We start from the raw sequence: 19,930 nt of genomic DNA, 5'->3' as shown, positions 1-19,930 counted from the left end.
ACGGACAACCCGAAAACACAATACCTCCGGCCACTGGCTGTCACCTGCATGGAGACATAAAAACTGAAAGACGCTCGATATGTCAGTAATGGATTGCTGTACTGTATACACACACAGATATGTATATTCCTTTTATAGTTCTGACCTTTGAGACTCTCTCCCTCAAAGTGGGTGACCGCTGCCTGCAGGTGATGGTGGCAGCCATAGTGGAGTTGTGCAAGAAACTGCTCTCTGTCCTTTCTCCAGTTTATGATGACCAGTGTGGATTTACAAAAAACAAATAATATTGTTGGCTTTAATCAAGCTGATGCTGCGCATTTTTTTTTATTACATACTACTGCCAAATCCCGGTGACGGCCGGCCTCAGACAGAACTGAAAGAAAAAGGACAACATCGGTTCTGTGATGAGATTGAAATGGAGGCATTAAGATGGCGCGGGGGGGGGGAGAGACTCAATCATGCATCCGGAGGAGACCGTAATTCCACATTCATGCATCTCGGTGACTTGACAGCACTTGAGAGACAATGCCCGTGACCCAGTTGCAGGATTCCAATTAGCGGGCTGTGTGCAACAGTTGAGATGAAAAGCGAACAGGGTCTTTACAGAGCCCCAGGGCTGTCTGATTACTGCCTGAAAACAAGAGTCTTTTGGCTGTGACAAAGAGTGGAGCGACACAGAGGGAGTGCCAGGCCCCAGCTGTCCTCCTCCTCCTCCTCCTTCTCCTCTCCAGGCTGAAGATTCTGAAGAGCTCATCTCGTCTCCGCTCCGTCTGCCTTCCTCTTCACGTTTCCCCCATATTGTAGAGTGTGTATGGCTGCACAGTCGCAGTCAGACACTTTTCAAACGGCGTCGTTATTAGTTCTGAAAATGTTGACCGGCTGTTGCTCCCTGTCTGTGAAGGAAACCCATCACCTCTGGGTCATGAACCTGCGTCTATTAACTCAAGACAACTTCGTTACACAACTTTGTGGCCTGAGAGCTGCCGCCAAAAGATTTTCAATCCACAGAAAACAGATCTATGATTTAGAAAAAGTAGTAAACATTTCCATACTTAGATTATCAGCCTATTAACAGCTGTTTCAATGTCTGATTTTGTAACAGTATCGTTCTAATCAAATTCACATTTTAATAGTTATCATTATGATGTAAATAAACATTTTCTTCTCCTATTAAATGGGAGCAATATAATAAAGTCGCACATTAGTTTGCGTAGCGTATAGTATATTCTTAAATACATTAGGTGAACTTAAGTATTTTTTCCATAGGTTATAAAGCAAAGTGCTACTTTGTAAATTATAATATACATTGTAATTTTAATTTTTTGTATTATGTTTTCACTCCTGTCTGTAGGTTAGTTTGGACGTTTGTTTGTTAGCAAGGATACACAAAAGCTACTGGAAATATATTTCTACAAAACTTAGTTGAATGACGGGGTATGAATCAGGAAAGAATCACTAACTTTCGGTGCGGAGCTGTATCAGGGGGGAAGAATGTTTTTTTTTTTTTCCATAAATTTCTTTTGGCAAGGGTTGAGCTGCACCTTGAAAAATAATAATTTGTCTGTCTTCTTTTCTGGTGCAGTGGTGAGAAAAAGTCCAAATGAAGCAGAGGAGGACTCACACATTCAGAGCGTAGTCTGGTTCAAATGTCTATATTACACATATTGCAGATCTATGCAGACATTGAAAAAATATGCTAAGATGCTAACGTTAAAGTCCATGTGGGACTTCAGTGCAGAATGAGCCATTCAGCCACCGTATCACCATCTGTAGACAGAATCGTCTTACAGGTGCAGGTCAGTCATCTAGAGCTTGATTGAACACACATGAAGTCGATTACACATCATTATGAACACAACAGAAGACTTTGCAATGTGTAATGTAATTCAAATACATACAATAAGTAAAATGTTGCTAACTGGTACAGAGCGACAGTCACAGGTGGAGTGTTTCAAGGTAAAAGAAATATCTGCACTCCCATTGGAGAAGAATTTGGTCTATATTACCCCCACAACAGTTGTTCAGTGCCACAGAATGATGAATCTGATTTCTATATCTCCGAAGTGTCCAATAACAGCTGATTTAGGATCAGGCAGATTGCACTTTTATGTTCTTTGATCCTAAATCTAAGTTGTCTCCTTGTTTCTCCTACATATCGGATGCCACATTTGCTTCATGTAAGAAGGCAGATAACATTGATTGAGCTCCATGTTATCGATTCTTTGATTTCAAACTCTTTTGAAGGAGTTGCAGGAGTGAACAATACAAATAAAACAGATAGAAATGTGTAAGATATAAAACAGATAAAATGCAGTCATGATATGACCTTAGATTTTGTAAAATAGTTTAGTAAACCGCACTTGTTGTATATAAGAACGTTTTCAATCTGGATTTAAAAGCTGCAATGGATGAGGTATTCCTCCAACCATCAGGCAGTTGGTTCCAGTAATAAAAAAAGGCTGCATTTCCTTGTTTAGGTGGTTATGAAAGCTGTTTAAACATTTAATTTAAGGCCCAGAACAAAGCTGCCACAGAGTTTATCTTAGATTCCATAGGGTCCCAGACTAGGTGGATTTAAGCTGAACCTCTGATGGGAATTAAAACACTGCATTCATACCATTGGCTTTGTTTGCATATAGTTTTATGGTGGCAGTGCTTTCCAATGAGATTTCCCTGTGCAGGTCAGGCTTTCGTGATTTATAATGCTCGATAGACCTAAATTATCAAGCTCAAACCCCAACTTCTGAAAGGCAATTTCCATCAATAGATCAAAAAGAATGAAAGTAAATGATGTATTGTATCTTCAATGCAAGGAGGCCATCCCTGCAGAGTTATCGCCAGGCAGTGAATCTCTCCAGGGGCACGGAGGCGGCCTGTCAGCCGGCCGCACGAGAGGCTCCATCTCCGATCTGCATCTTGAACGCGCCACAGGAGGGTCAGGGATTACAGCATCCCATCATCATCGACACATAACGCGTTCTCGATTGGTAAACACAGGCTGAGGGCTAACTGAGCATGAGATGAAAGTGGGTAAGGCTGATTCACAAGCACAAGAAGCGTCTGCTGGCAGAAGACGAGGGAGGCACCAGAAGTTATGAGCTCCTCACCTACAAAATATTTGAATCACGACTTCAGGAAACACAGTGTGCAAGTCTACGCATCTTCAAGAATAAATCAATATCATGCCGAAGCTCAGTGCACAATTGCTATTTGTCCCTGATGCCGCTGCTGCTCATGCACTTGACTCTAAATTTGTCTCAGACAGTGGAAACGTAGCTTAGCCGGAATGCAAAGCTCCTTGTAATCATGAACATTGCAGAGCAGGTGAATCTGCTCCACGTACCAAGCAGCCTTTCCTCCCATTCCCCCCCCTCCTCCCCCTGGTCCGACATTAACATTCATGGAGCCACTGGAGTGTGGCGAGCCACGTACGTCAAGCCGCCGCCGCCGCCAAGACGCGAGGAACGATAGGGGAGAGAGAGGGAGGACGGAGGAATGGGAGGGGTGGGGCCTATGGTGGTGAAGGTTGCTCATTGTTGGGATTGTGGGGAAAGGTCAGCAACCAAAGGTGTCACATGCACGAGTCATACATCACAATTATTACTGTAGGTCATTGACTGGTATGGAAATCATGAGAGGAGGTCCATAAGTAAAGCTGGAAGAGTGGACGAGGACGCGCCGGCGGGAAGCTACTGTATCTCTCAGTAAATGTCAGTAAATTCAGATTCAGATTCACGTGCTCTATAATTAACATGAATGTTATGGATCCATATTTGTTTGAGCATCTTTGTCCTCTGGTCATAATCAGCAGTTCAATGTTTCTTGTCCACCCAAGTTGCACATGTTGTTTCCTGTTGTTCTACCGTCTTGTACAGTTTAAATCCATTGCACCTAGTGGTCACGCCTATTTTGCTACTTTATGGTAGTCTGTTGTTAATTGTATGTCTATTAGTGTAAGTACACTGAGTAGAACTACACTGGAGTCAAGTTCCTAGTATGTGTACTCATACATGGCAAATAAAGCTGATTCTGATTCTAAATGTATTGCGATGATGACGGCTCGAAGGATGGAAAGGTGAATCTGTTGATCCACCTCTTTGGTCCAGACTGAAATATGTGCCAGCAACTATTGAGATTGATTTCCATGATATTTCGTGCCTACATTCATGCTCCCCAGAAGAGGAATCCCTCTGACTTTGGCGATTTATGTTATGGACTCATAATGTCCTGGTGTTTGGATTCAGTTTTGTATATTTAGTAGATCTACCTCTAATTGGACATTTCCTATTTTATTTTGAAACTTTTTTTTTTTACTTTTGTGTCTCCCCTGCTTTACTTCCTGTCTGTGTCTCTGTCTGTTGATTACTTGTCCCACCTTTATTAGTTTCACCTGCAGTGTCTTGTTGACTTGTGTATAAAGGACTTGCCCACACGACTGCAGACATTTTGAATGAACGGGTATTGGTGTACGTGTGGACAGGGCTCGTTTTCTCTGTCAGTTCATCTGTTCTTGTCAGTTAATCAACGTTCTTGCATTTTCCTGTTTTCTTCGTATTGATGGGGTTTGAGTTATTTTTCACCTCGCTTTTTCCCTTTGAGTTTTGAACGCTGCTTCTCAGACCCCTGAGCTGTTCTTCATACCTTTAATTCCTATTAACGACTGTTTGATCATCTGCATTCATGTCTTCATCAGATGTTACAGATCCCTTGATTTTTTCCTTTCTTTTTTTTTTTTTAAACATCTCAAAAACATTGGATGAGTATAATTGTGAAATTTGAGAGACGAACATGCTCTCCAGCAGATGAAAGTGTCATAACTTTGCTCCCCACACCCTTTATCTGTCACCACGATGAAGGGCTAATGACCAAATACCTGCAAAATCTTTTACAGTCCTGCCTGAGCTCCATTTGCTGCTAATCAGCAAATGATTGCTCACTACAATGCTGAACTAATATAAGCATGCCTTCTAAATATTAAACTTTGTAAACAGATTCTGTATGTGATGCAGTGTCTGTAGGCGAGGGACAGGATGTCGAGACTGACCAGACCGTTCCTGTTTCTAGTTGGACAGAAATGCATCGACTATCGGCTTTTTAATTTATCTGCATTCATGTGCAGATAGCTCTTAATAGAAACTATAGCCAAAATGTCATCCGGTCTCATATTAAACTAGTCTTACTGTAAACAGTGTACAGTGAATGGAAGATGTTTTGACCTGGGTATTTACCGTCTACACCGGGAGCCCCAAACTATTGGCTGGAGCCCCCAGAGGGTAATTCATCGTCAGTTATTGGCCAATGGGCTTCAAGATTGTGGGCATGTTCCCGAACAGCCACTGGCTGGAACCTGAGGACTAGTAGACACTTGAGGTTAAACTTGGTATTAATGTAATGTGTGGGACTCCTTTGAATCGTGTGTGGTCAGCGCCTCCTCTTTTGAGAGTAAGGATGTCGCACTCTGCAGCTAGTTGATATATAATATATTCATATTTTGGAATATTGCAACCCATTCTGTGTCAAATTATAAAGTGCATGCATGTCAAGTGAGTGGTGGCTGCGCTGAAGAGCCTGCAGTCTGCTGCGTATGCACGCGCCACATTCTAATTCTCAGTTGTAGTTTGCACGGAGCTGCTGACTAAAAGCGTTGAGCTGAATGCAAACATCGGTCCAGCAGTGGCCCGATTTGAGAGGTGCGCCACATTAAAATTCATACATTACATTGCATAGCAGTGGAGCGTTTAAAGCCAAGTCCCTGTGGAACTGTTGGTTTACTGCTTCTCATGGGGCCGGTGGAATGGCTGGATTTGTGACCAGCAGTGTCCTCTGGCTCTGAAGGACGAAGGCAACCAGCCGGGGAAATCACTGCGCTCCACAACAAGGCATAGTGGCATCGAACAGTGTTGCCGTCCAACATTTAAGACCGATAATTTAGTTGCAGGAAGCATCTACCTTCTGTGTGTCATGTGTTTTAGTATCACACTGGTTAGAGGCAGAACCCAAAGGCAGAGGCTGGATCTGGCTTCAAAAAACATCCTTTACTGCAGGAGGTTCGGTGCACAGGTACAAAGTCGGCAGAAAAAATAAGAAAAAACTCTTTGAATGTAACACATGTAAGGTCAAGACTGATTAATGCTGGCCCGCTGTACACAGAGTTACAAGATGAACCGGCAAAATAAGGAGGGAAACACTGAGACTAATACCAGAAGGGAGACGATGAGGGCGCAGGAAACGCAAGAGGATCAGAAGTGAAGACACTAAACTCAGGGATGTGAAGAAGAGATGAAGAGATTTGAGGGAATTCAATGTGGAAAATGTTTAGGATTATTAGAACCCACATCCGTCATCCAGAGTGAGGCTTGGAGCCTAAAAGAAAGATCTAAATTAGTTAGTCACTCAAATCTGAACAAACGTATTCAGTCAGAGACCAACAATTATATTTGGGGACAATTTACGTCCTTGCTTCTGACAATACACCAGAGTGCTTTACATAGCAAACAGATATAAACCCGAAAACCAACATGCACAGTGGCAGATCTACGATTTATCTCTACAGGGGCCAGAGAGGGGCAAATGATATGTCCAACATCCGTGTGCACCATTCCTGCTTCAGTAAGATGCACATTCAAGTCGTTCCTTGTTTACTGTTGGCTCTATAACTTTGAGCAAAGCCCCACATCGTTGGATATACTTTCAAAATCATTTCTTCGTTCACGCACATTGAGTTCTTCAAAAAAGTTTAGAGAATAAATATTCTTTACAAATTGTCGTTTTGTCAGCATTGATAGTCAAGACCACCGACAGTACAGGGGGACGTCAGGGGCCAATCAGATTTCAGCTGGGGCCAGTGCCCCATGCCCCGCCCCTTGATCCACCCCTGAACATGCAAAACATACATTTTTGGTTCGGACATTTCATCAGAAGTAAGGCTTCATCTACACCACTACATGTTAGTTTTCAAAATGCATTACGACTGCTATGTTTACACCTGCCATCCAAGCTAATCCCACACTCACGAGTGCCTAAGATGGATAAGTCTTGGAAATGCTGTTGGCCCCGTTTAACCTTGAAATCTCCAGGTGCTGCATAGTAGTATGGATGTGTGACATTTGATAATGATGTTGTAGTCGTCTGCATCTGCTTCCTGATTGCTTCTTACCAGTTACACCTCTACTGTCAGCGGTGGAAGCAAAACCATGCAAATATGTACTGTCGCGATGAGGTAGGAGTTCCACCTCATCGTGGGTCCACGAAAAGAAATCCCTGATCTTACTTTCACCTTCATTGTTTCTCATTTGTAGTCGTTTCTGTGACCAAGCAGCCAACTGCAGATCGGCTTCCTGTTTACACGGGCACGCACATGCCCAGTGTGCGTGAATGGTCACATGATACATGTTTTCAGGAGTGTTTTGACATGTATTGGGGATTATTACTGACCTGGATTTACAACCCTCATGTGCACAGAGATCATTTTAGTGTTAAAACAAAAACGTATTAGTTTGGGTGTTTACATGTCCTCTGTGGACTGCAACTGTCCAACAATTCCATATTATCATTATGTTGCCGAGTTACAGTACGTGTAGATACTAAATAACACAAAACAGGTTAGTATGTTCATTATATACTCGACGTGCACATCTTCTCCATGAGGGAGTGACTTGTCAATATCTATAACCAGCTGAAATCTTCTCTGCACTTGGCCTTTTACAGAAGAAGCAGTGCAGGAGAAGAGAGGAGGTGGGGAACTCGTATGATTCCGTCCTCTTCAACTTTAATCAAAAGTACACTGACATGCCGCAGCCCCCTCCTCCTCCTCTTTCATAATAATGGGCCGCTAAAAATTCAGGAGGCAGGCTCCACATCAATCACTCGCCAGATTTGAGTCCAATGCAATAAATATGTAAATGAGGAGAAACCAATGTCTCGTAGCTTTGAGATCAGCGCGAGGAGAGAGAGAAAAAAAATGAGGCGGAGGGGGGGGGTTGTATTAATTGCCCATGGCCAGAGGAATCCTATTACTGTGGGCATTGATTATAAAATTGTATGTGTGAATGATTTTCATGCAAAAAGTGGACTATAGCGAGCCTCCAGCGAAAAAAGTGAAGAAAGAGGGGAAATTAGCGAATTGGGCCAGACTGTGCACGAGAACAAAAAAGGAAACGGCAGCCGCCAAATGTCAAACGCCAAATCTCAGTCCAAACAAGATTTAGATTACTAGGTTAAGAATTGGATGAGAAGTTAAAGAGAATTTCCACCTCTAACGCAATAATATATTATAATAAAAATATGTATTCAGCTGTATATTATGGAAGTGTGTGTGTGCGTGTGCGTGTGTGTGTGCGTGTGTGTGTGTGTGTGTGTGTGTGTGTGTGTGTGTGTGAAATATGAACATACATTAAAACAAACATGTGCAAAAAAAAAAAAAGTGCATTCCCTGAACACAAGTCACCAAACGGCATAATTGTCAAACCGTAAAGATTTATACTATCAACATTTGACTTTTGGAAGCAGTTAAATACATCTTGTAGTGAATGTAATGCAAATCGTTCCCCTGAAGACAAATACCATTTATTGTAGGTGGCTTATCTAACAGTTGCCATGATCGCTAGCAGGTATAGATTCAAATCGATTAGCTGTGTGGCCTCCTGTTTGACTTGCAGATCTCTCTCTTAATCAAGGCATTTTGTTCAGATAAACAGGGATTAAGCTGCTTAACAGAGAAGAGAACATTCAAACATGAGGCTTCACAGGCTTTAATTCACGGAATGGGACAAAGTTTAAAACAGTGAATACATGTTTGTATTTCTATACATATTCTCTATTGAAGCTGTACTTTCAACCTCTGCTTCTCTCAACATTATTTAGATAACAACATATATGTTGTGTGTAACATATTTAATCACCACTTTACTATTCCCATGACAACGAGTTACTATCCAAAGACACTTTTAATCTCATGTGCTTAAGGTCTAATATTACCAGTAGCAGATAAAGGGAAAATAGTATGTATTAAATGTAAATGTATTTTTATGACTTTGACTTCATTTTTAATTGACGGGAATAAGAGTGGCTCAAAATGCTAAAGTGCTTTTGTTGCACACTTACCAGGTGAAGCTCCAGCCTGCGCCACTGAGAACAATGAGACGGTTGTTGATGAGCTCCGGGTCCCAGAGAAGATGCTTCATGTGCAGCTGAACAAGGCTCAAGACGCAGCCTGAGAGTCGTTAACACACCTCAGTGGTTAATGGGTTTTTATAGAGACAAAAAAAAAAACTGAATGGGGAACCTGAACTGAAATTACTGTCAGAAATTAAAAGCTATTATACAGTTCTGATGACTGAGAAAAAGAAATTGATAACAAAACCTCCTTCATTATGTATATCAAAGACTGTGTGTCATTTCATTTATGGTTATTTTGAGATGCTTGTTTTGCATTCAAGTTTAGACTTTTTTTTTGTTACCTGGTATTAGAGCCAATAATGGATATTCAGTTATTCATTATTTTCATCTGTCTTGTTTCTTTCTGATACCACGTCATTTTTTACATGTGTTAACAATTAAAATATCTGGTTTCAAAGTATATGATTCATTTGACATCTTTCTGTCCATAGTTACTTTATTTTCTACAAGTATTTTACCGTGTGTGTTTCTCTTTTGTCCCTGTACGGGTGCATGGGTGAACAAAATAGCACGGGTGGAAATAGGAGAGACAATCCTGAGCTTCTACTAAGCAGAAAACCATTTCCTATCATGTCATGAAGAAATCAGAAAAAGACGCCATGCATTATAAATGCATCGCATGTACAGACATGATCTAAAGCTTGTATAGATTGAAAATACAGTCAAATGTATGATCTCATAAATAGGAATGACGTAACTGGGAAGTCATAAAACTGTCATATGGTGAAGTAATGCAGAAGCTTTTGCAACCAATAAGATCAGAGATATACACCACAGCATTTTATGGGTTTAACTAATAATTTGCGATCATATTGTTCAAATAATGGCATCATTATGAGAAGGCTTGATTACAAAATAAAAGTTAACATGCAAGCAGGGCACATTGTTTTGGTCCAAAATATCCTATGAAAAGCCCAAAACGAAGAATAAATCAACTATCTAGTGTGTACCTCAGTTCCTCTGTGCTAGACGTCTACATTTTATCGAAAAGAATTAAAAACACATCAGTGAGGTACATTGTTGCACTGAGTCACGTCTTCCTTAATTACCATCAACATGTTTTTATTTGACACTCTCCCACATACACTGTCCTGCTGCCATAAATACTCACCATTTACATACACACCAAATGTAAATAGTGCCCAACAATTAGAATATTATGCTTCACTTTGAATGTTTGCTTTAAAATACAATGTTCAGCTGCTTTAGGGACAGAGGGTGTTTAAAATGAAACTACACGTGACTTGTTTATTATGAAGATTAAGTCTTGTAATGGGCACAGACAGAGTGGGCGAGTAACGGAGCAGTGAGATGAATTTACTTGCTGTTGGGCCTGGTTTTCTAATATTGTGTTTTTTAAAAAGAGTATCATCCGCCGAAACCTTTTAATGTCACTTCCGTTGTGTGTTTGGTGATCAACAAGGGCAAGTGCAAGTATCTTGTTTATTCAGCCATAATAGTTCCGCGAGCTTTTCCGACTTCATCACCACCATTTCACCATATTTGTATTTTTTAACCAACTGATAAGATTCTAAAAACTATTCCGCCAGAAACATAAATGATGAGTTACTAACACATCCATGTGTGCCTTCTACAATCGACCCTCCCTGTCTCTCCTGCCCCTCCCCCCCCCCGAACGGCTCCACTGGTTCGCTCCCTCACCGCTCGGCGGCTCGATATTGGATGTTGGTCCCGTCCTCCTTCATGCTCCTCACCTCTCCCTGACTCTAAAATATTCACTCTGTCACCACCCATTTCTCCTCCGCTAACAGAGAGGTCTCGACCCATGACTCGAGTGGTATTTTCAGACCAGCTTTATTATTTGCAGATCCACATGTCCCTGCAGGGCTGCTTTCTAAATTATCTGGAAAATACCCCCGAAAATTGACAAGATGAAGCCCCTTTGTATAAACATGCACACACAAAACCACACAGCATGTTATTCGCTTTGAATGTCTCATGTAGATTCGCCAGCACTGTCACTAGCATCACAGGAAGCAGCTCCAGCTTTGTTGATGCTGCAGCAGAAAGAAAACCTCCAAACCTCTGCAGCGAACACATATTCTTTTCAAGATGTTCAACTGTCTGTACCAACAGGAAAAACTTAGGGTTGCAGCATTTAGCTCTGACTTTGTCACTCGTGTTGCACTTTATACGCCCAGAAGAGCCTGTCAGTGTTTCCTGGAGACCAGTGTAATGTCTTTATCACTCTTTTAAGAAAAAAACCAAGATGACACAAAAGCTCGAACCTCACAACTGAAATACAACCAGACAACGTATGCTCTTTACTTAATTAAAACATCTAAATGATCAGTTCGTAAGCAAAGGAGCTGATAATGAAGTCCTCTTGATTAAGTAAGGTGTGTGTGTGTGTGTGTGTGTGTGTGTGTGTGTGTGTGTGTGTGTGTGTGTGTGTGTGTGTGTGTGTGTGCACGCACATGTCCCTCGGTGTAAAAACCATTGTCGTGAGGACCATTTTGGGTGGTCCCCCAGAGCTGTTTAGGGTTAACATGAAGTGTTTTTTTAAGATTCAGCCTAGAATTAGGTTAAAGTTAGGTTAAGATTTGGTGTGTGTGTGTTTGTGACACAAATACAGGGCGTCTTGTAAAATATGATGATAATTTTTTGTTTTGGGGGGGAAAAAAATCACTTAAGCCTCTAATAACCTCCTGTAAATCATGTCGTCACACAGCAAATGAAAATGCATATAAATATTTACTGGGGCTCTAATAATCAATAGCAGCGACAAGGATTATTTCAAATCATTGTATAAATTGATGATTTACTGTGAGATGGGTGTTAAATTCTATGTTAGTATAGTCTTCAATAACTGAGTGCTGCTGATTAAAGTTACTGTTTTTCAGCAGCTTTCAGATAAGGGGGTCTCTAACTTGCACTGTGAAATTATAAAATCTGTGTCCTGCAGCGAAACCCTCACATTTTGATCCGTGAACAGATGCTTCCATCAACTCCTGTCCGTTCACATTCCAATAAATCAGGAAACTATATCAATCTCACACTTGAATGAACAAGTACTGTAATTCACCTCCCAAATCATTAATCCAACAATAATGATGTGTTTTATTATACAGTGAATCGCCCAACACACCAGTCCCTCAAAATGAATTTGTACAATCACGTTATTATCTCATGAAAAACAGTGATGCTGCTGTTGGCGGCACATGAGACTTCAATATGAATAATTTGACATTTTTATCACTCAAAGAAAGAATCTTGGGTCTCAGATGTTTTGGCTAAATTGGAAAAACCATGTTCTACTCAGACATCCTCAGAGAATTAGAAGAGAGCTGTCACTTGGCAACAGTTTATTAGTATTTTCTGTTTTTTTTATTTTCAATGAGGACATAATACAAACTACCACAGTGAGCGACCACAGAAATAGAACAGCTACAAAAATTTGGTTTTGAGTCTGAATCAAGAGGGGTTTCTTTTTATATACAGCTGAAATTCAAACCCCTGCATACTGGAGCTTTACGTAAACAACCGACTGTTCTGTACAATTGTCCATTGTTCCATATATAAGATTGGACTTGTGTCACGTGAAAGTCAAATCATTTTTCTATTCCATATAAAATTTGCAGATTTATAAAGGTATCCTTTTGAAGGCAAACGTGTGTCGACAATCAAATAATTAAAAAGGAACATGCCTGGCAAATAAATAAAAGAAAAAGACCAAAAACAAATGCGTCCACGGTCCTGAGAGAGGTTTTCGGTCAAACCTATTAAACATCACAATCATAATCTGTTATTAAATGATGAAATCTTTTATTACGTGTGAACTCGTGTAGAGAGAGAGGGTGCTGCTCGTCAGTAAAACACTGAAACGTGGTAAAACCGCTGCCATGCACCTTCACATTAACATTTTTAAGTCAAATACGTTGCAGAAGTTCTCCTGCAATCACTGAAAAAAACCCACTTTTCCTGCAAACTATAAATGTGTTTGTTTATTGCTTGATCTGTGTAGCCCAGCATTACGGATGTAATGAGTCGAATTCAAACTGTTAATCGGCTGGTCAATAAACAATCATACCGACATACAAATATAGAGATTTTATAAATACAGAGAGCTTAGCAGATATGAAAGCAAATAAATATGTAATATATAAAGTAAATAACTTAGAGAATAAATAGATCAATAAATAGATAAATTAAAAAGTGCATTTTATAACAAACAAACAAAAAAAAAAGAACTGATTTGCCTTCAAAATCCAAGTGTGCCTTGTAGTTGCAGTTTCAGCTGCATCACCAGACAGTGCCTTCACTCATCTCTGAGGAGGGCTGTGACAGCTGGTTGGTGTATCCATTGTCACTGAGGGACACAGTGGTGTAGGGCGTGCTGGGCCCACACATCTCACTGGAGATGCTGTGCATGGAGCCCGGCCCGCTGGGCTCCGGACTGGGTGAGTCCACGGGGTGATGGGCCGCCGGGTCGGAGAAGCACTGCACCTCCCCCGGACAGTGGTGGCCCGGGTGATGGTGGTGGTGGTGGTGGTGATGGTGGTCCATGGCTCCTAGCGGGGTGCCGGCGGGGACAGAGGAGGGCACGAAGCCCAGGTCTGCTGGAGTCTGAGCCTGGGAGGAAGGTGGGCCCTGGTAGTACTCGTAATTCCCTCCTGAGCCATAATACTCACCATAATCTGTGTTCATAAAAAATACAAATGTGTGAATTAGTGCCCAAGTCTGAATTTAAAGAGAAAACACAAAACCAAAATGATTAAATAAATTTTTAATCTGTATTTATATATTTTTTTAAATAACAGAAATCCCCCTTCAATAAATGACTTACAGTGAATTACATTAAAATAAGCAAATTTCATTCATTGATATTCTAATGAGCCTGTTCATCAAAAGACCATCAACTTCAAATCAGGAAACTCACCATCCCCCCCCTAAACAAATACTGTGGCTCACCTCCATAATAAGAGAAGTGTCCGAGCTCTCCGGGCTCCAGTCGCTCCCCGAGCGCCCTCATCCTCCTCGTACCGCGGAAAAACACGTGCCTCCGTGGGCCCAGTGCGCTCAGCTGCTTCATGCGTCTCTCTTTAGACCTCCGGTTCTGGAACCAGACCTTCAGGACGCACAGGGAACAAGCCAGGGTCAGAGACCGCGAGCAGCAAGGAGGAGACAAGCGGGGAAAGCAGACAGCAGCAACTTGTCAGAGCTGTAAAAGCCCTGTTTGATGACGTTATCTTGAAATCTCAGAAATAAATAGGCCTATAATATTTATTTTGTAAGTCTAATTAATGGCCTGGATTCTGGTGCGGAAATATCCTGTGCGTAAAAAGTACATTTTGGCACGAACCGATGCTCTGCGCACTGAAACACCATTTACTTTAAGGCATTTCCAATTTATTACAGGGAGCGTTTTACATGGACCTTAGAGCTCAGTGACTCCTGTGTTTAATAGGTGTGATATATGTGCGTCATGGGAGGAGCAAGGATTAGGGGTTAAAAATACTGAATTTGTTTGGGTTTTTTTTTTAAATGTGGAAGGAAGAAAAATGAGAAAATCGGCAGAGGATGAGGACGGATTCTCTCAGGGTGTCTGCAAGATGCAAATGCTGAGAGGCATCAGCCACTACACTGATGATTAGTGTCCATTGAAAGGTCGTTAATGCGCATTGGTTGTGAATAATTTGGTCCTTGACTCTTCTCTGCCATGAGGGACCTGTTTGGCTAGATTTGGATGGCTGTCCGATAATGCGTGCAAATGGGTCACATGGCATATAACAAACACTTTGTTTTTAACGTTTTTATCCCAGTTTGTCTCCATTATTATTATTATTATTTCTTTCTACTCGTCTTCTTACTTGGATGACTCTCATGGTCAGGCCCGTCTCCTGCGACAGCTGCTCCCGGATGTGCCTGGTGGGCTTCGGCGTGGCCGTGAAAGCCGCCTTCAGCGTCTCCAGCTGCTTGGCTTTTATGGTGGTGCGCGGCCCGCGTCGCTTCCCGACGGCGCCCTGCTCGTCGTTCTCGTTGCCGGCCCCGTCCTTGTCGGACAAGGGTCCCGTCTCCGAGTCCTTCCCGTCGTCCTGCGGATCCTGGGGGTCCGGGGACAGGCTCGGGTCGCTGGACGTCGTGACTGTCATGAGAATAAAGACGGATTCAATCATGCACCCGCAAAACCCCATAGAAATAAACCACACATTTAAAGCAGATCATCAATACAGAAGAAAATAAATATGAAATAATTATAATTTGATTTAGAAAAATACTACTACTAATAATAGTATTTTTGAATTGTTTGATTTAGAAAATAATAATGAATTAAAACACAAAATACAAAATTGCCTTTATTATTATGGTGTTTTTTTTGTTACATATAGGCCCATACCTGAGAGGAGGATGGTGTCCTTGCCGTTGTTGTTCTGATAGTCCTCTTTGCAAACGAACTTGAACTCGTCCAGGATGTAGAGCTCCTCTCCCGTGGACAGCTGCTTGTTGCACATCACGCAGGTGAAGCAGTTCAGGTGGAACACTTTGCTCTTGGCCCTGCGCACCAGGTCGCTGGGTAAAATCCCCTGAGCGCAGCCGCCACACTTGGTCCCAAATCGCCTGGATGTTCGAAAAGGGAGAGGGGCGGTCAGTGCATGTAGGTGGGATGTGATCATGACTCTCAAAGGGGGGGGGGGGTTTCTGCAGGTTTTACAGTTTGGCACAAGCGATACAACAGGCCAGATGTCTCAAAAGACACCAGGAGCTGTTGGATAAGGTCCGTTGATCGTCAAATACACCAAATTAGCCATCAGCCACTACTCTGGTTATTTTTGCAGGCCTAAGTAAAAGCGCTTTGGTGGTGAATCATTTGCGTCCATGACTTTACTGGGATTTGAATGGTCCGATAATGGGTGCAGGGGACATATACTAAACCCACCCTCCATCTTTTTAACGTTTTTAAATCAACCTTTTTTTTTTTTATTCCTTTTCCACTTTTCTTGTTACTTGGGTGAACAATGTTGAGGCCAATTAAAGTTTGAATACTACACAGAACCAATGCCACTTGTCATATCAAATTGTATGGAACATAAAATTATAATTAACAATTCTACATTTTTTCCCCCTGCATTTAATTATTTTTGTGATTCTAGAAATAAAGCTAATACTCATATAGTCTCAAACATGTAGACTATCAGCAGCCATAGTTTATGTCCCATCAGGAGAACTATATCTTAAATTAATGCATTTTTCTATTTTCTTTTGCAGCTTACCTTGCAGGAGCAAATTCCACGTGTTATTTGTTTCTAATTATCTAAACAGAAATAAAATTTGCAGCAAATTTGCATTTTCTCAGTGATTTTCCTCTCTTTTCTTTTTCTCGGCTGCTCACCTAAAGAAGTCGTTCTTACAGTACAGCCTCCCCTCGCGTGAGAAGCACTTCTCGGTCAGGCTGCATTTGCACTCGCAGCACTGGACACACTGGATGTGCCACGGTCTGTCCAGGACTTTGAGCAGGAACCTATCGACGATAGGCTTCTCGCAGCTGGCACACTGCAGCATCCTCCGGAGTTATCCCCACCCTGGTAAACACGCTGCGTCTGTCCCCCGACGCGTCAGCCTGGCTGTATATATACGATCCAGCGAATCCAAAATGCATCCAAGCTGATCTCAGAGTGAACACATCACCATCCGCGAGGTCAAACGCAGCCGCTCCGACAACGATCCACATGTGGCTGTGGCAGATCCAAACAACAAGAGGGTCAGCTGCAGCGGGGAAACCAACACCAGGCAGCAAAGATCACAGGCTGGGGATCATGATCCGAATGTATGGGTACAATCAAAAGGAGGGGGGGGGGGAAAGGACTATGTACCCATTGGTGGCGAGTGCGAAAAACTCAATATATCCCGAGGAGTGGAAAATAATGCGCCATCGGTGCGCTGAGCTTTGTTTGTGTCCCTTTACGCTGCGAGCAGCTCAGTGTGGGAGAAACGTGGAAATGAGCGCACCTCTTAAGGCTCGGCCTATTGGCTGTGGGGAAGAGTGTGACGTCAGGGCCAGGAAACACCTATGGGAGGACGTTTCAGCTCACACCAATGTGCACTTCACTATTAGAATAAAATAAAATAAAACGTTGGAATTTTTTAAAACCAACGAACTTCAGTATTAGGGTGTGTAAAGGTATATATATGTATAAAATAAAATAAATCAATAACCTAGAATAATATAAAACAATAAGATAGACTAAAATAATAATAGACAAATAAAATAAAATAGACTGATGACTCCACCAATAAGATGTCTCGTAAAAATATTTTTTCAGATTAAAAGAAATGTGTGGGGGGGGGAAATCCTCAAGAAATCAATAGGCTTCTCAGCCAACTGTTTATCGCAGATAACAACTAACGTCCTTTATTTCAACAATAACTGTTGTTTTTATTTTCAGTCAGTACCAGTGTGAAGAAAAAGAGTCACTGATGATATCACATGAATAAATTATTTCTCCCGGAGCAGGCCTGGTTAGAATGAGACTCCATCAGATAGCGTGCAGGGCCTGTCCCTACAGCAGCAGCAGCAGCAGTGTGGACACATGGACGTGCACTGAACACAGGCTCCTTTTTTTCCTCACCACAATGATTATTAATGTTGTGGCCCATGTGGCGTTATTCTTCATTTGGTGTGAAGGGACAAGGGTCACTAATGGTTATAATCTGCGGCTGATAGGAGGCCTCTCGCAGATCTTATCGCACCGCGTTGGTGTTGCTGTGCGCGGAGAGATAGCGCGTTTCCCACACTGGCTCCAGGCTCTGCTGGTCCCTGATATAACACAGGGGGAAAAAAAGACCCAGACATTAAACAATCAAAATAAGTGGAGGAGTTGATATTTGTTATTAATGCCCCCCCCCCCCCCCGGAAAGTACAAAGTATTTGAACACTGGTTCTTTTTTTTTGTTTAGATCCGTCTGAAAACATAAAGAGGTTGCATTGATTTGTGCCAAACCAATAACTCCAAATCAATTAAATAATCGAACAAAATCAAGAAAAAGTATGGAGCCATTGATTGGACCTCTTTACTGTCTAAATATCAGAAATGTGTTATGACAAAAAAATGGAGGTTAATACATAAAAATAAGTATGCAACTCCCCCACCAAATTTCCAATATATACTAGTGTGTCATCATGTTTGTGTGTTGTTAAAAACAAACAAACAAGGCATTTGTCAATGAAAGTCTTACTCAATGAGCTCATAATTTCCATGTTTCTTCTTCTTTGTACGAGTTGTTCTTCTTTATGATGCTTTTGCTTGACAGGACACAGTCAGACTACAACGAATACAACATCAGCAGACATCTTGTGCTGAATGATTTGAGTTTATATTTTTTGTCAGCCTTTCAGCTATAGATCTGGAAAGAAGCTGATAACATTGCTGCATGCAGGCTAATGTGCTTTTAAAGCATTTCTAAACACTAGTAAAACTCTGCAAAGAGAATCAGCAGTCACTCTGAATAGTGGATGATGCCTCATAATGTTAGCATAAAGGAAAGACAGTATTTGCAAAGACAATTAGAAGACGCAAAACAAAGCACAGCCCCAGGCATTTTCTGTAATTCTGTTTGCTCTGTCACTTGTATTTTTTTGTTGTCTTTCTCTGATTTGCCACTGAACTATAGAGGGGCACAGACTACAGGGGACAGCTGAACTGCATTAGAAAAGTGAAAGTGCCAATATCTTTTGTTTTATTTACCATTTGAAGGTGTGTTTGGATCAGTGCAAAACCAAACAGAAAACACAGACAGAGCTCCACGTTGCCCTGAGGACAGACCTCAGATGACCAATAATGATACTAAAGGCTTCTCGTACATCAACTCTGTCTCTTCAATCTGATCTCTGATGTGACAATGAAAGGACCAGGGTGAGAGCCATTATCTCAGTGGTGAATGGTGTGGATAAGTGTCTCCTTCTGGGTTTGCGTCTCACCATGAGAGGTGTTGATTAGAGCCTGGCCCAGCGAGCTGGCCCCCAGCATCACTCCAGCACACGAGAGGTCTCAGTGCAGCGCTGGAATCTGGCAGGGTGCAGGCTGTTTGTTTTGGATTGGGAAAAAGAAAGGAAAGCATGTCATTAGTATTTGTTAATTGCAGCTAATTGGCCCTGACGAGATGAACAAGACCACCCACCGGGAATATTCATACAAATAATATGTAGACAACAAAATTAATTACTAGATGCTAATTAAAGTCAATTAAAAGAGATTAGGAAGCAGTGCAAGTTACAGAGAGGAGGGTAACACCTAAGCTCATGGAGCTCCCTGATGCAAAAAAACAGTGGCCTTTACAGCTTATAGGCATCTCCAGTGTTTAACTGATGATGATTATAGTTACAAAATGTTTAATTAAAAAGGTAGATTATTAACTCAAAGACACAGTTTGTTCCCGGTTTCGCTTTACTTTGACTTTAAATGAGCGTCTGTACCATTTGGTTGAGCAGGTTTTTGGCTGGCATTTTGTTGACCTTAGTTCAGTCTTATTCAGCATCGCTAAAGCTCAGCTGAAGATTACATTTTTGAGACTTTTTGTTTTTGTTTCAGATGTTTAAATTGTGTGGAAGTGGAAGCCAGTTTCTGATACCTTACTTTAAATAATAAATATATATATATAAATATATATAAACCCCTTTTATTATAACTCATTCTCAATATGCAACCAGCTTTATTCAGTTGTACCAGTATATGTTTTATGCATTTATCAACTGCCATTGTACTCATGTAAATTCAGGATACATTTAATACATTTA

General features: G+C 41.5%; 1 protein-coding gene across 1 annotated transcript; it reads right to left on the bottom strand.

Moving 5' to 3' along the window:
* Window positions 1-12,237: 12,237 nt before the first annotated feature.
* On the bottom strand, window positions 12,238-17,126 carry LOC117774483 (LIM/homeobox protein Lhx1-like). The gene is made up of 5 exons (XM_034606952.1): window positions 16,529-17,126; window positions 15,536-15,756; window positions 15,009-15,283; window positions 14,110-14,266; window positions 12,238-13,835 (listed from the first exon to the last, which is right to left on the bottom strand). The coding sequence occupies exons 1-5, from the start codon at window positions 16,696-16,698 to the stop codon at window positions 13,441-13,443; spliced, it is 1,218 nt and encodes a 405-aa protein (XP_034462843.1). The 5' UTR covers window positions 16,699-17,126; the 3' UTR covers window positions 12,238-13,440.
* Between the last annotated feature and the right edge of the window lie 2,804 nt (window positions 17,127-19,930).

The sequence above is a fragment of the Hippoglossus hippoglossus genome, chromosome 14 (genome assembly GCF_009819705.1).
Source record: "Hippoglossus hippoglossus isolate fHipHip1 chromosome 14, fHipHip1.pri, whole genome shotgun sequence".
Classification (NCBI taxonomy): Eukaryota; Metazoa; Chordata; class Actinopteri; order Pleuronectiformes; family Pleuronectidae; genus Hippoglossus; species Hippoglossus hippoglossus.
This window is presented reverse-complemented; position numbering and strand designations above follow the sequence as displayed.

What these genes read in the sequence shown, in the direction of transcription:
- LOC117774483 (XM_034606952.1), bottom strand. Translation starts at nt 16,698, where the DNA reads ATGCTGCAGTGTGCCAGCTGCGAGAAGCCTATCGTCGATAGGTTCCTG. An exon ending in TGTAAGAACGACTTCTTTAG is followed by an intron (nt 15,757 to 16,528) that starts GTGAGCAGCCGA and finishes TCGAACATCCAG; the next exon opens with GCGATTTGGGACCAAGTGTG. An exon ending in GGACACCATCCTCCTCTCAG is followed by an intron (nt 15,284 to 15,535) that starts GTATGGGCCTAT and finishes TTCTCATGACAG; the next exon opens with TCACGACGTCCAGCGACCCG.